This window comes from Oreochromis aureus, linkage group 10 (genome assembly GCF_013358895.1).
Source record: "Oreochromis aureus strain Israel breed Guangdong linkage group 10, ZZ_aureus, whole genome shotgun sequence".
Classification (NCBI taxonomy): Eukaryota; Metazoa; Chordata; class Actinopteri; order Cichliformes; family Cichlidae; genus Oreochromis; species Oreochromis aureus.
This window is the reverse complement of record NC_052951.1, coordinates 12117091-12134135: the sequence shown is the minus strand read 5'-3', so window position 1 is coordinate 12134135 and position 17045 is coordinate 12117091. Positions and strand designations below refer to the sequence as shown.

General features: G+C 40.5%; 1 protein-coding gene across 1 annotated transcript in view; it reads left to right on the top strand.

Moving 5' to 3' along the window:
- Window positions 1-2563: 2563 nt before the first annotated feature.
- The window catches only part of LOC116330300 (glutamate receptor 3-like), a 79214-nt gene continuing 64732 nt past the window's right edge, over window positions 2564-17045 (top strand). Inside the window, exons 1-2 of the mRNA XM_031752566.2 lie at window positions 2564-2818; window positions 3290-3448. Coding sequence (XP_031608426.1) covers window positions 2731-2818; window positions 3290-3448 — 247 coding nt within the window. The 5' untranslated portion in view covers window positions 2564-2730. The remainder of the gene's footprint in view (window positions 2819-3289; window positions 3449-17045) is intronic.

Here is a 17045-nt window from a genome sequence, read left to right as displayed (position 1 = left end):
GTCACTGAGGTTTAAATGGAACCAATTTAATGCTTCTTTATTATCTTGTCATGCTTTACTTTAGTGTGCCGTGTTTTCTGTAAAGAGCTGAGGGGAGGGCTCAAGAAAATATTAATAAACCTTTAACATCCCTGACGAGGGCACCGAACCCAGCACACCAGTAATCTCTGCAGGATCCCTTACCCCGTTCATTCAACAGCATGAAGAATTAAGATTTGCACAACAAGCTGCCCTTTGTGCCCATCAGCTGGTGATAGACCAACACTTTGGACGGGTACGTGTTTTGCAAGAATTTCACTCAATCTGAGTTCATGCTTAAGTGGACTGAAACTAATTGCATAATTTTTCAAGTGGCAGTGAATGCATTTCTGCAAATGACACACTAACACTGCCGCGTATCTGGAAAAAAAAAAGGTCACGCTATACTGACAGTATATCTGTTTGTGAAATTGAACTTAATTATAGTGCAGTTGTTCTCGCTGCGTCCTGTTAAAGATCGTAGTTGTATGCCAAGCATTAAATCACATCCAGATCAATAAGCACAGACACTGTTGCTTTTTTCTTTCTTTTTTTTGCAGTGCTGGTTGTGCAGCAGTCTAAATAGGGAGCTTTAATGCTTTCTTCAGCCTCGGTGCACACATACACACACGGTATGTACACACATAGAACACATTCTGCTGCTCAGCTAATCCTAAGCCATTTAACTTTAATGTCTTTAAATAGATAAATGATTAAATGGAGTGAAGTTCAGGCAGAAGAGTTCAATAACTATTCCAATAGATTAAAATCACATTCGTGCTGGGTGCTGCAGTGTGCAGTGCAGAAAGAAATTACACAGCACAGCATCGTAATATAAAAGAAATGAAAGAAATCTGTAAAAGGCAGCTATTTAGTTGTTTACTGTGTGTTTTTAATATTTGGTAAAACCATAGATGCTGCAAACACTGATTTAGATGGTAGTGAATGGAGCTGTGATGTTCTAAATGAGAAACAGTAAAACAACAAAAAGAAGTAACATTGCATTAGCAGAGTTAACTCCAAATCAAGCACAACTGCTTTAGGAGAACTCTGTCTTCATTACTGGAGCATGTTTGAGATTAGCAGTGGGTTTATTGACATCATTAAGTTTTAAGGCCAGTGATAACCCGGCTATGGCTGCAGGTTTCCCCCGCTGGTGCCGTGATACTGTTCTCCCTTGTCAATAATTCCCATTTCTGTCATGGCTTATGCCGAGGCGGATGGTGAAGTAATTGGAAGGACCATGTTGAACCAACATACTGGGGCTCAAAGAGCTGTCTAAACTGATGCTTTCCCTTTTCCCCCCTACTGTCTGTCTGAGATACAGGCAGTTTTAAAAGACAAAAACTGGTGTGAATTCGATAAAATAAATATAGTATAATAGTTAAAGTTGCAGCATTTTATCATATTTTGTGTTGTGTGAGTCAGAGTCCTCCTAGCTAGTGCAGCATACTTTCTTCGACCTGACCAGCGTAAGACGGGCTGCCTGAATGCATAATAATGAACATTAAACATGGAGCACAGACATTTCACCAGAAGAGATGGCCTTGTTGCATATCTCAGTAATGTGCACTCAATTGCAAAATGTAAATATGCTGATGCTGGTAGGACCTATTCCTGTGTGTCGGTGATGGATTAGAAAATATGAGCTACTTTATGCTTCTGTCACTGCCTTTTTCATTTAGATTTTATCTTAAGTGACCCTAATTTCAATCACCTCCCACAAATGATGCTGTTGCTTCTGCGTTGTTCCCCTTTGCATCAGCTGTTCACTTTCGCAGAAAAAAAATGAGCGGGAATCCAAATCACTAACACAAGTAAGTCAATTAGGGTTCTAATATATAGCATTAGTTAGGCACCTTGGCAGCCGGTGATTAAACAGTGATAAATCAGAGCATTAGTGCCCACAGTTACTGTTCCTGCTCTCAAACACCTGCAGGGGACAGCCTCGGATTATGCTGCTATTGTGCTGGACTAATGCTGCATGCATACTCCCACACATGTGAACACAATAGGAAGGGATACCATAGATGGATAGATAGCATGCTTACATGGCCTATATGCACACACACACAGCACATGCACACATGCACAAGTCAGCAGTATACTGGTGATCCATACAGACCGCATGTCTGTGTGCGCGCGCGCACACACACACACACACACACACACACACACACACCAAAGCCAGTAGACACTGCACCGCCTCACACACCAACTCTGCAGTGACGCGCGGAGGAAGACGGGAGGCCGCTCTTATTATAATTCAACGTCAGACCAAGTTTGATAAACGTCTACCCCCCCCACCCCAACCCCCCGACACCCCGGCTCCCCTCCCTCCCCATCTGTCTTTCCCTCCCCTCTTTCACTCTCCCTGGCCCATTTCAGTGGTCTTTATCCACAGTAGGGACCCGTAGATCCGCTTTCTCTCCCCCCCCCTCTCGCTCTCCTCCACCACCACCACCTCCATCTTTGAGATAAAACACTGGCTTTAGATTTCCAGCAGCAGCAGCAGCAGAGGGCTGGCGCTGCAGTTGCGCTGGCACAAATTCAACGTGGGTGCACACAGTGAGTGAGAGAGTGAGAGAGACAGAGAGAGAGACCTGCCGCATCTTGTGGATTTCTTTGCGAACAAGCCCGTGTACATGGTTCTCCCTGTTTCTTTCTCTCTGTCACACACAGACCAGGAGCTGATTCCAGTTTTCGGAGAAAATGTGGCATCGCACAATAGCGGCAGTCCTTTTTTTACTCAATTCTTTGGGGCACTCGCTGGCAGGCTTTCCAAACCAAATCAACATCGGTAAGTTCAATGGGATGCACTGACTACATATTCATTTTAAAAACATTTACCACAGTCTAAATAGGACACCACTCTTTAAGTCTCAATCAGTCACTGCTTGAGGTTTTTTTGTTGTTGTTGTTGTTGTTGTTTTTTGCTTAATTCGTTGCCAACTTCACTTCTGACCAACCCAAACTGGGATTTTGCGCGTCTCTGTGGGCGGTTTGTTAAAAAAATGAGTTTATATAATTTTGTCAAAATGAGAATTATGGCGCATTATTTAGTGTGACAGTGTATTACACATTTTTTTTTCTTGTTTTTTTGGTTTCTTCCATTGAAATGAACTCACGTTCGAGCCTCTGATATAATGCGATCACGCAGTCACCCTGCCGTCCTTTTTAGTGGGATTCGAGATAGAGCAAACGCAGGGTTATGCATGCTGGGGATGGACTAATTAAAGCGCTGTCTTATGTGACATTTTGTTTCCCGTAGGCGGACTGTTCATGCGCTCCACAGTGCAGGAACACAGCGCCTTCAGGTTTGCTGTCCAGCTGTATAACACCAACCAGAATGTGACAGAGAAACCCTTCCACCTCAATTACAATGTTGACAACCTGGAGTCCTCCAACAGTTTCTCCGTCACACATGCCTGTGAGTAGTTGTGCACTGTACCACTGCCTTTCTCTGCACAAGAACAATAAGAAACATTCCTGTTTTAGTACTATTTTTTTTCTCCGATTGGAATAAAAAGTGCTGCAAGTTCAGGGCCAAAAAAACAAAACCAAAAAAAAAAAAAAACACCACGCAAACAGTCAAACACATGCGGAGTACATCAAATCATTTTTGCTCTAATAGTCTCATTGGTAGGCCATTCCAAAAAAAATGACACAGATGTTTATGAGCTGAAAATGGCGTATGAATAAACACAGACACCTGCCAAGTGTCTGGCTTAATACTCAAACTCCTCAGTCATGGCATCCAAAATTCACCAGCTGGATTATGGAGCTTGATGGCCTGTAATTAGCCAAACAGTGATTTTTTTTTTTTAATTTAGTAATTCCAGAGAAGCTGATGAGCAGAACTTGGATGAATGTGCTCGAAACTGCACAGGAAAACCCCCCAAAAAGGACTGCCACCTTGTTTGTTGGAGTATAGAATGAAGGGCTTCCATTAGGGACTGTGCAAAAATGAATATGGAAGAGTGGGCATTAAAATGTTGTGACTGTAAAACAAAAAGTTGTGGAATCAGACAAATAGAAGTGAAAACACAAGAAAAGGTGAGCTGTATTTACAAAGGTGAATAAGGAGACATCACTTTACAGGAGTTTAACAATGCTGACACATTTCTTTATGATGCACATTGATGAAATGTGCACTCTCTGTTTATCTATGTGCTGGTATACCCCTTTGCAAACTCACCTATCCCACTCCCTTAATGTTTGGGGGAGTTTGAATGTCACTTGTCCTTTTATAGCGACTTTAAATATCACATTAGTGTCTACTAGCTTTATAGTGCTGCAGACTCTTCTATCTTCTCCCTCTGATGGATAAATAGCCCACAGTATCAGCTGTAACATTCTCTAATCCATGTAGTCATCTCTGCAAACATGATGCACTCAATAGTAAGCTGCAAAGTGTAAGAAGGTCTCATATTTGGTCTACCAGTCCCTCGACTGCCATGTAGGGCACCGAGTTCTGTCTGGAGAATTAATTTGTTATCTTTTGTCTCACCAACTTTGCTTCACACATCACGGTTGAGGATCAGCTGCAGCTCTCCAAACTCTGTCAGCTGCCTTAGAGATGTCTGAGGAACCTAATAAAGTGAGAGTAGGGCTAAAAAAAAAAAAAGAAAAGAAAAAGAAAGGGCATGAACACAACTACATCCCAGGCTCTCAATCATATTAAATGCTGTTGAGGTCATGTGGTTGGTGGTGAGCATTAGCAGCACTCACCGACGTCCAGATTGGAGCAGCCTTGGGGAGAAGCTGCAGGCGGATGCAGGTTTACACACATTCACACGCTCACACCTTGACACTGCCCGGTTTGACTACAACCTTGCACTGTCAACTGCTGAGCAATTACACTGAAGCAGCTGTGGGGTCAGTGCTCAGCTCAAGGGCACTTCAGCAGTTGCTGTGGAGGAAGAGATGAATATTACACGCTCGGCTTGTCCGGATCAGGGCTAAAGCACAAACTGCAAAGAGTTTGTCCACAGCCGCAACTGACTTTGACTAAACCTGAACTCATTGTTTTTGAAAGAAGCTTAAGGCTTTTCTTGAAGGATAAGAAGAAAAAAAAGCTGATAATCAGGAGGATTAATTTCAGCCAGATAAGGTGCAAGCTTAGCTCAGTGCTCTCCTGTTGAAAAAAGACCAGTGAGCAGCTCATTATGCAGACCAGCCAGGCCAGTTTGTGACTAAGGAATTTGCTTGAAAATGCACCAAACTACACAATTCTTATTATAGTAGTCTGGATTGCATAATGCCCCGCTTGCCTGGCAGGTGTCGATGTAGCAAATGAATGTGATGATTATGATTTGACACATTTCTATTCTGGCAAGAATTACACATTAGTCATAGCTGTGCTTTCCTACAGCTAGCCTTGTCAATTTTGATAATATTAGCAAGTGCTGATATGACTGAGATTTTAAATCTGCTTATTTCTTGTGATCCTTGAGACCGTCTACATAGCTCTCTCTTTAAATAAAACAATTGAAAGATAAAAAGAAACTGAGCAATTACTTTTTGCTTTCATCACTTGTTGTGTTTGCTTTGATTCTGAGTGGTAAAAAAAAAAGCAGGACAACACTACAGACCTCCATCTAGGTCAGTCTGTAACGACCGTCGCAAATTCCTAATGGCAAATGTCTCTGTTATTGGCAGTGTGGATCAATAGGTGGAAATCCGTAGTCCCGCAATAGTGTGTGTGTCTGTTTGCTATCCAGTATGGAAAAATCAATTCTCACCAAGCTTTCTTTTTCCTTGTCTTTACCCTCCTCGCTTATATATGGCTGATTTTCCAACTGTCCCAAATCTCACATTTGCTGCTTACATTGCAGATATGAAAGTTAACAAACAACAAAACTTGTAAACATCCAATGATCGATTGCAGCAAACAATTTCCAGCCATTGCAACTTGACTGAATTGATTCCGACAAAGAGAACCTCACTGTGCTGTTGTGTTTATTATCTCACCCAATTTGTGGCTGGAGTGAAGCTGCAGGATGTATTGATGTGACACCTTGCCGCGGGCCAGGACTGATTGTGTGCATAAATGCAGAAATGGGAAGGTTATATCCATTAAGACTGAGGTCAGGGCAGGGATAACAGACAGTGGAGACAGACCTGACAGCTTGGCTGGGTAATAAGAGGAGAGTTAAGCTAAATGAGTGTGGGGATTATACTTTCTGCATGTGGTGACAGGCAAGCATTTATTTAACGTTTAATCAATTGAAGTGTTTAGCCTTTCCCTAACTCGCAGTAATTAACACGAGTGTTAAATGCGCGTGAATGAAGAGATGTTTCTGAGTGATCCGTAAAAGCGCATTTTGTGCTTCTGCACCAACAGCATACATTTTCAAGACTGCATTGTTAAGAAAACTTTGATTAAGCTGTCAATATTTCACAGTATTTCTTATTAGGAGTGTTTATTGTGGCTAGTTATCCTTCCTCTGCTATGACTCAACCAGTGCGATGCTGCTCAGACAGAGGCTAATGTAAGAGCACTTCAGTGTGTAGGCAATGTACAGTTCCACTAATGCGCCACAGACCAGTTCATGCAGCCAGATCTCCTCCTCCTCCTCCTCCTGCTCTTCTTTTTCTTCTGCATTGTTGACGCTGCAGTGAATACTTTGACTCACCGAATCCAAATTGGGATATTTTACTTTTGTAAACTGGTATTAACAATAAGCGTGATATTTAAAGAGCTAAATATTGATGTTGGGTTAATAATGCACACATAATATTGCATATGTCTCTGTGATTGTTTTGTGTTCACAGCTCCCCTTTTTCACTGACATTTTGAATCTAATTAATTTGCTAAATGTGAGTAATGACATTATAATCACTTCTTTTCAAATTTCATACAGATGTCATGATAATATTGTTATCTTGAATCGTGTCTAAGATGTTTTTCCTTCCCACTGTGGCCAAGTGCTTGCTCACAGGGTGTCATCTGATTGTTGGGGCTTTCTCAGTATTATTGTAGGGTCATTACCTTACAATAGAAACTGCCTTGAGGTGACTGCTGTTGTAATGCGACGCCATATAAATAAAACTGATTAGAACTGAGAATTTGAATTCTTTTAGCCACATTAATCATGTAGTGAAATACCATTATTATTATTTCAGTGTCTCAGATGCATGTTTATTTATAAAACACCTTAAAATGTTCATTTGTTTTTTTAGTTAATATGTGTGGATTTTGTTTTTAAGATAATGTTTTAAATAAAATTTCTAGCACCAATGTTGCTATTTTTACCCCGTCTACTTATTTAGACTATGCACTCTAACTTGATTGTTAAGACAGGATGTATTTTTGGAACAAGTCAGACTTTGATCTACTTTCCAATTTAGAAGGCTATAGCAGGAAAAGAACATCAAATCACAGCAAACCTTATTCATTTATAGTAATGACTGATTTAGTTTAATTGAATTCAGCTTTTATATATTGTTTTATAGTAACTAGTAATCCATCCCTTATTTATTCCACAACTTGTTCCAACACACTCTGCACTCTTGCACTATAAATGTGCTATACATGTTGTCAGTATGGTCTGCTGACTACTTTGTTCACTGAGAGCAAAGAAACAGCCAGGCCAGTATGTGTTCAAATACTTTGACAATAAAGCTGATTTTGATTCCTTATTTGCATGACACCAAATCACAAGTCACTGCTTTATACAGTAATCCAACAATAGCCTATGAGCAAGCACTTAGTGACAGTAGGAAAGAAGAACTCCCTTTAACAGGAAAAAAACCTCAGCAGAACCAAGCTCAGGGAAAGGTCGTGACTGGTCAGTGGTAAGAGGAAAAAAATAAGAGAAAGAGGAGATCACAGTGAGACTGGACATGGGCATTTGGTATAGTTTTATTAGTCTATATAACTGGGAGGAAAATATTTACATTGTTCTTTCTTTTTACTCAAAAAGTATCTTTACAGCTTGAGCTCCATCAGACTGTTTTTGTGTCTGTGAAAGTGCTTAATGGCAAAATGCGGTTTGGTAAGATAAACATATTCAGATGATGCTGTAGTGGGCGTCAGTAGCTCAGGAGGTAGAGCAGGCCATCTACTAATCAGAAGGCTGGTGGTTCAATCCATGGCTACTCCAGTCTGCATGCCAAGTATCCTCAGGCAAGATACTAGCCCCAAGTTGCTCTCCAATGCATCAATTGGAGTGTGAAAGTTAGATAGAACGCACTTAAGCATACAAAAAAGTGCTTGGGTGAATGAGGGATGTTGTATAAAGTGCATGCTCAGGTAGAGTAGAAAAGAATCAGTCCAACTTAAATTCCCATTAACTGTATAGTGCAGTTCATTTGAAATTTATATCCACGTTTACTTGGAAAGTTTCGTGACATTAAAAGGTGTTAATTAAAACATAGTAAAATGTATTAAATTGGCTTCATCTGTACCTGTAGAGACCTTGTATTTTCTTATACATGATGAGGAGGGAGAGCAGGGGAGGAACAACAGCACACAACTTCCAGTGTTTATTTTGAGTAGAAAGGATCACCTGGTGTGAAAGTCACCTTGTTCTAAGTTGGGTATGTGTTCTGAATGTTTATAATAGTAGGAGCTCTTCAATATAAGGAATAATTCACAGATGTGGGATTTATGTTTGTTTGACTTCTTTCCTGAAGTTTAAAGTTTGATGAAAAGATCAGAACTATTTTCATGTTTGCACAGTAAATCTTTGTGCTTGAGCTTAGCAGAAACATTGTATATATATATATATCTTGTTTTATTAATTCATAAAAAAAGTAAAAATAACAGATTATGTTTTTTTTCTTGGCTAGGCATGGAAACTTTCTGTAGATTTGTTATGTCCATAGAGCTGCAAGGCTACAAATGAAAACATATTTCAGTTTGGATCACTATAGGCAAAAGAAGATTGATATTTCTAAACACAGTTATTTATACTGGAACTGGGCAGGCATTGGTGACAACAGAAGTGACATTTAGTAAGTCAGAGAAAACAGCAATGGAGGAGCTGGGGTGGAGGTGGGTTGCAAAGCAGCTTACAGATGTGGAACAATTGTGGGCAGATGGAAGCACCCGAATCGCCCTGCACGCCCAGCATGCAGTGTAGTAATACATCAGCTGATATGCTGTGAAGGGGAATGAGCCTGACTTTTCTGCTTGTCTGATCTGATGCCATATTTAATTAATTAATTATTGAGCAGTACACATATCCGTGCTACACCGAGCACAGCTATCTGTGTCCCCCCGCTTCCAATCTTTGTGTAGCTGAAATTATCAGAGCATTATATGTTTTAAACATTTGGCACAAATCTTTTCTTTCTTTTTAAGTTACTATAGCAAAACAAACATGCTGCAATGTGAGCAAGCAATACAAAACAATCTTCATCATAACTCTGAGTACTCATTTAAACAGACAAGTCATGGATGATGCACGCGCATCAGAGACAGGGTTGTCAAATCATTTGGCCCGTGGGTGAGCGTGCTTCATGATAGTTACTATGTTAAGCCATACTCTGCACAGATATAATTAATGTTTATAGAAACTGTTTTTTTTAAATATAGCAGTGAGATCACTGATCATCTGAGGACAAAGCATTCCACTCTTGGCTTCAAAGCTTCATTGTGAAAGTCTGAATTCAATTATTAAAACTTCACCATGAAAAACGCACTCGCCACCTTTGCTTACATATTTGGCCAGTCAGATGTTTGTGTCTGAAAGCTTTAAATGGAATCTCTCGGTTTGGGAGCCCTTGAACAAAAAAGAGACACTTACCCAAAAGCATGTCCTTTTATCACGATGCACTGATAAAAATATCTGAGTTACTGCTACTGCAGCCAGAGTCCTGTCAGTTTGGATGACCTGTGCCAAGTTGACAAGTACTCATCGTCAGATTTGTCATGGCATTTTCATGCCATTTATAATGTCTTTAGAAAGATTTTATCTAACTGAAGAGGCATTTCAGGTGCATACAACATGGTTTTCTAAGCACTTTCACTCACATGAATAGTTTAAATCTTAGTTTAATAAGAGCTTTTAGGGTCCTTTGCTGTGGGGCAAGACATGAGTCATGGGCCATCATGCAGCACAAATGCATTAGGTTTCTATTGAACGAGGGAGTGCTAATGCTAAATAACTACAATAGAGGCATTTAAATATCAGTTGACTGAATCCATACCTGCCAATCATTTGAAAAGAGCTGTAAGTATTCAGACGAATGAGCTCGGCGCGATCGTAAGAAATAATCTTATTTGTTGTTTTGCTCAAACTTAGTCAGTCGACTGTGGCCGGTCATAATGCTGCGAAATGGCAGAACAGTGCTGGATAGCTCTGGGGGCAAGCCACTGGAGATGTGCAGTTAGTCTTTCATCCTGTGCATCAGAATGTGCTTACATGTCAGCGCTGTAACACAGCGACGGTGATCACTACTGACAAGCTACAGTGATGCTGCAGCAGTTCGTTGCAGCCTTACACAACGTCCTTCAGCATGGCTACCTCTGAAATCTCTGCCGTTATTTGTTAAATGTTACCTGAAATTATTCAAGGACAACAAGCTGTGCACGTCATAGAATAATGCACAAGAAAACCAAAGATGCCAGCGGGGCAGTGAATAATTTAGAGAAGCTGCTTTCATGAATTTGTTTAGTTGTATGAGCGTTCAGTCTTGAAGGTAAAGAGGGGAAAAAAATCATATCTTTGCTCCAGTGTTTCTGTGTTTTTAAACAAGAAAGAATTCGCGGCCCATTTGTTTTCTATTTATATTTGATAGATGAGCCTATTCTCAGTGCTTTCTATTGTGAAACATTTTTCACCTGATATTTTACAATACATTAGTTAGAGCTTGTAAATTGTGCATTTATAACTTCTTCACTCTACTTTTTTTAAACTGAGTATATTGCATTACTCTGTCTATTATAACTGTGGTCTTTGGTGTTTTTGCAGCATGTGCAAAAGATGCGGAGGTGAAATACATTCAAGTATGTTCATCCACATAATACTCCAGTAGCCACAATCCATGTGTGTTTATTGCTGCTGCAAATTTCTTTCTGTCATGGTTTAGCATGTGGGCAATCTCCAGTTTTATTTCTCAGATTAGAGCTAATCCAACGAGTGTTGCCTGGCTCTTTGTGTATAATGAATACCTGCAGGGGGCTAACCCACTGGAAGAAAATGTGTGCCTTTATAAAGCTGTAATCTGTAGAGAAGAGGGAATTCCAGCCAACATTCAACAACACTGCCGGAGGAGAAACACCTACTCAGCCTTCAGTCTCTATCATGCCCTGTGCTTTCTCTGTGGTTGGTCAGCTGAGACAAATTGTGCAACAATGCAGACTGTAATGTGGATAAAAATATGATAAGCTTAAATGTCATAACATGGGAATCATTTAAAATGTGCACGCTGTGAATTCAGCCCGATTTTCTTCCTTATCAAACATTTACAATGATGTTTGGTTTTTTTTAGGTCAAAGTAAAGAAGCAGGTCTACACAAGTTAAGCAGTAAGAATGCAGTTTATTTCAGATCAGATTAGATCCTGCAAAGAGAGTTGTTATTAGAAAATATAACAAGCACAATGTTTGAATTATTTTTTAATACACTTACTGCAAAAAAGTTGTTTTTAAGCACATGGAGAGCCTAAATTGCTGCTAATAACTGACATGCTAACGGCCCTGTGAGACCGCTGAGCTAAACGCTAACACTAGCATGCTACATACCCACAGTGACAATGTGGAAATGGAGTACGTGAAATGTTTTCCACAGTCAGTGATCATCTAGTAACCAGTGAGTGCTTGCTTTAGGTTTTCGGCAGCTGCTGTGAAATCGACTGCTAAAGCCCCAATCGCAGAGGCCTAGAGATCAGTCAGTGACCCCTGGCAACCACGAACCACTCGAGAGAGAAAATAGAGTATTCGTCAGACAGTTAGAGAGTGGTTGCTGGCAGCTGTTAAGATGAAATTGATAACAAAGACATATACCTGTAGTTTGCATAGATAAGAGGTAAAGATAAACCTTTATTAGTCCCACACGTGGGAAATTTGTTGTGTCACAGCAGAAAGTGGACAGTGCAAAGTTACAGGAGCAAAAATTAAGAAAAACAATGGAATAGGATAAGATAAAAAGAATAACATACTATATAGAATAGAATAAAATACTAAATTACACTTAGTGTTATTGCACATGTGCAGATGTGTGTGTTTGGTCAGTTACGAAGACTTGTTGTGGACTCTGACTGCAGTAGGAAGGAAAGACCTGTGGAATCTCTCCGTCCCACATCGTGGGTGCCGCAGCCTGCCACTGAAGGAGCTGCTCAGTGCTCTTAGAGTCTCCTGCATGGGGTGGGAGATGTTGTCCAACAGGGATGAGCTTAGCCACTATTCTCCTGTCACTCACCACCTCCACTGGGTCCACAGCATCGAAGATATCAAAGCCCTGGACTTGTCTGCAAACATTTGCAAACTACTCACCACATGGTAGCGCAACTGTGAAAAGTGCAATGCAGCCTAAGAATGGGAACGCTGTCGCTTGCAATAGTACAAGGTGCTGATTTAGTTTAAAGGTGAATGTTCACTGTTTCCAGTTTGTGTCTCAGGCACAGTTTGTGTTGCAGTTTCACCGCAGCTCGGCGTGTGAATGGAAATATTTGTACACAAGTTGGTGTCTACTGTGCAAACCAAGCCTGGGTTAACAATCCAAGATGACGACACTGAATCTAACTGTTGTGTATTTTAGACTTGTTAAATAAGCCATTCACACAGCACTGACAGGCTCCGTCCATGAACATCCTACAGCAGTGTTTTTAACCACACAAAAACAAGTATTTAATGTTTCGCTAGTGATGCTTGAATGGCTCAAACTTGCTAAGAAAGTTGCTAAGATGGCGGGGAAAATTAATAATTTGATTAATGGTGATGGTAGATAAAGTGATAACTTAGTTTCATCATGAGAGGAGGTAGTTTGTAGCAAATTTATCAGTATAAGTTATTTATTTTTGATACAATAAATAACTCCATGACATTGAAAATGCCATTATTGGCTTTAATAATAAAGTCATGAAGTTTGATTTGCTACTTTATTTTTTTTTAGTTCCTCCTATTTATTTACTTTCCATTTCATTCTTCATTTATTTCTTTGCTTGTTTATGTTTAATATCTTTAATTTTCCATTTGATTTGTGAATATATTCTTTCCTTAATGCATTTTTTCTGTACTTATTTTCATCATATCTTTTATAGACACAAAGGAGAAAACACAGTGAAATAAAATAATAAGCGATAACTCTCAGTTGTAGTGAGATGTTGAGTAAGCCATGACAGTTTGTGCAATGCAGTCACCTCTCCTTTTCCTGCTTAGAGGAAAAGCCAGAGGACGAGCAAAGCCAATAGGACAGTCTGACTATAACTATAAATGTTTTTCATGACCATCTGTGAGCTACAGGATCAAAGTGCCGGGTGACTAACTTTCAGAAAGACACCATAGGCTGAATTTTTTTAGACACAGTTATACTGAATTGACATTAATAGAAATTCTCTTTAATTGTGCTGCCCTACTGTGTTGACAGAAAATCGTTCTGACACAAACCTGCTGTTATTCAGGTGGAAATGTGATCCTGAAAGTGTAACTGCAAGTCTGTCTGCAACCCTCGCCTTTCATTTTCATACATAAAAGTGAAAACTGGATTGCAGGATTGGGCTTTCTGCTGTGCCCTTCACTATAACCTACATGCTCTAACTTTCTTAAAAATCCTTGAAGGAGCAAGCTGTCCAAATAAAAAAAGAAAACAAAATCTTTTGATTTGCAGCATCCTGAAAGGTCAAATAACCATAATGGCTTTATAAAGGATAGCACCAGAAATCTAATCAAACACTCCTATTTTGTGCTTTAAAAGCAGACAGCCGTGGTTATGCAGTACGTGCTTACTGTTCTATAAAGGACTTCCAGTTTCTTGTAGCATTTGTGCCTTATGACCTAAAACATCTGTTGTCAGACTTGGCCTTTTATTTGACATGCTTCCACTTATGCTTCCAAACCTAGGCTGCTTTATTCTTTCCACTAGTGCTGAGGAAAACTGAATTGCAGACTTTTCAACCTTTTCACATCTTTCTGTTGAAGCGTCTAAAAATAGAGTTCTTTTTTTGAGGCTGTGCTCAACAGCACATGAATTGTTAGACATGTTAGACTGGGGTATTAATTGGGAAAAAAAATACAGACTGCATTTCACACGGTTGTTGTAATTATAGGATTTTTGACATCATGTGCTGCAAAAAAATACTGTTGTTGAATGTTTTCAACTCGCAGCTCAGATACAAGCGTACTGCAATAAAGCATCTACAGAATATTATAATCACTCTGTATAGATAGTGATTGTACCTCTTCAGCCTCTACTGATAAGTGCATGCATAGTGGGCTTAAACCACTTTATGACCACATTAACAGCTTTTACCGCTAGTTTTGCATCATATACGTCATCAGATATAAATATTCAAGAAAAATCTGTTTGCATCCTGTCCAGCTAAAACATCCCATAGATGCTGCCAGGATGCATATTACCTAGAATAACAGAAAGGCATGCTAGCTGTTTGCTCTTCAGCTTAGCATCCAGCTTGTTTCCATTAGGAAACAATGCATTCACTGAGTGAATGCTGGTTATATGCATACTGCTAACAAAACAAAGGGAACACTCACAATATAAAACCAAGCTTGTTAAACTGGTATCAATCTATCCAGTTAGGAAACATAAACCCTTGTGGGTCCATTTTACCTGGTTTGGTACAAATGAAAGTGACAACAGGTGCACTGGAGAGGCAACAACAAGAGAACCTCACCGCAGAAGGGAATGGTTTAGTAGGAGGTGGTCACAAACCACTGCACTGCCCTTAACCTGCCTGAGTGATTTTTCCAGTTTTGCTTCTTTTCAGTGTCCTTGTCACTAGTGGTAGCATAAGAGGGTACCTGCAGTCGATTCAGATTACACAGGTTGTCCTCCAGAAATGCACATCCAAACCTCTGTTACAGAAAGATCTGCTGCATCTCTCAGCACAGTCTCAAAAACACAAAGAACATACCAGAAGACGGGGCATTGCATGAACAGAACTGGACAGGGCCATGGAAGGGCATCAACCCGGCAACATGACGGGTATCTGGGTAACAGGAGTATCACTGCCAGAGCACTACAGCATTACTCCAGTTGGCTACTGATGTCCATATTTTTGATTAGATTTCCCTAGAAAGCCAGACATCCTTTAGTGGGAACTTTGCTCGCAGCTCATCTGGCATTTTTTCTGAGAACACAAGAACTGGCAGGAACACCACTGGCACCTCATTTTCTTTATAGGTGTAGATTTCTACTTTTCTAACATGTAGGAGGTTCAGAGAGTCTGGAGATGCTGTGGTGGACGTCATGCTGCCCTCAACATTATCCAGCATGACTGGTTTGGTAGTGGTCTTTGGGCGGGCATGTCCTTGGAGGCGTACGCAGACCTCCAGGTTCTAGTTAAAAATATCCGAACTGCTGTTAGATACTGTGATGAAATCCTCCGACCGTTTTTCAGACCTTATGCTGGTGCAGTGGGTTCCTCCTGATGGAGGACAGTTTCCGGCTTCATGTGAACAGAGTGTAGGCAGCTCTTGAACAATGAAGATCATCGACTGTCTGTAATGTTCCTCAGAACAGAATCCAGTTGAGATCCTCTTGAATTTTATGTATCAGTGTACCAGACACTGAAAAATAGCACCATAAACTGCCCAGAAGCTAACTCAACACATAATCCAAATTTCAGAAGGAATCCCCTAAGACACCATCGACTGTCTCGTCAGGCGCGTGCCCAGATGTTGTCTGGAATCCACACAGACTCAGAGGTCAGCCTGTGATTTTTTTTTACTTTGACTCTTGGTGTGATTTTCAATCCAGCTCTCAAAGTAATGATGTTCATGGTTTTAACCCCTTGATGATCTTCTGACATTTCCTATTACACCACCTGAGTTGGTGAATATGTTCAGTGTTTCTAGTTTCTCTTGGACCCTGTCCTTTACAAGCTGGCACAGCTGTATGTTGTATTTTGTTCACTGGCTTCTTCATTTAGTGAACATGTGACCCTGTGACAGCGCAGAACAGGTATCCCCATGTGGCATAAACCAATGTGACTTCCCTCACCTCCCTGTGTAAAACAATCTGAAGCCCTCCTGCTTTCCTCTGCTCTTGCAGACACAGCTCTTTGGCAGTGGAAAAATAACTTCCCGCCAGGCAGCAGTAAACACATTAAGAGGTTATTTAATATTGTCACAAAAAATAAAACTGTTGTCCTGACTTTGTTCATATGCAGCACCCAATCCTCTCAAACCTCTGAACAGTGAAGCTCAACTCCTCATCGCAGCACGAGTTATCCACTGTTTATTTCCTCATTCTTACTGTCTTATGCGCATAAAGTTCAATTTCCTTACCGCGTCTGCTGTTCGCTTCTCAGGCGAGGACAGCAGCTCACCTCTATTTCCATTCTGAGATAGAGCTATAAGAATCCAGTTTAAAGGCTCAGATCTGCTGTGCACATACAGGTTCATCCCACCAACAGCAATTTCGATGATGGACTCAGACTAAAAAAAAAGAAACGGAGAAGACATGTGACGGTGTTGGTGCTACCGGAGCTGCTGTGTGTACCTCTTAAGCTTGAAAAGGTGAAGAGAATCAGAGGGTGAGGGCTAAAAGAGAGAGAGGCAACAGTGACAGACAGATGTGGGTGTTTGTTAGGTGATGAATAAGATGAGAGTCGACAAAGGGTGAAGAGAGCTGAATTTCTCCAGTTGGATATTAATCATGGATGGAAGGCCTGTGTTAGTATTCTGAACAGAAACGCGCAGAGCAGTAAAATAGCTTCACTTCACCACTGTAATAAAGTCAATGATGCGTAACTTCATTTCTGACCATGATCAGGGGAATTTACTGTAGTTGGCTGGTGTTTACAGCATCATGAGCCCAAATATATGATTTCATTAGTCCTTTGGGAGAACAGACTGTCCGTTTAACCTTGACAATCAAAAGATAATGCAGTCATTTT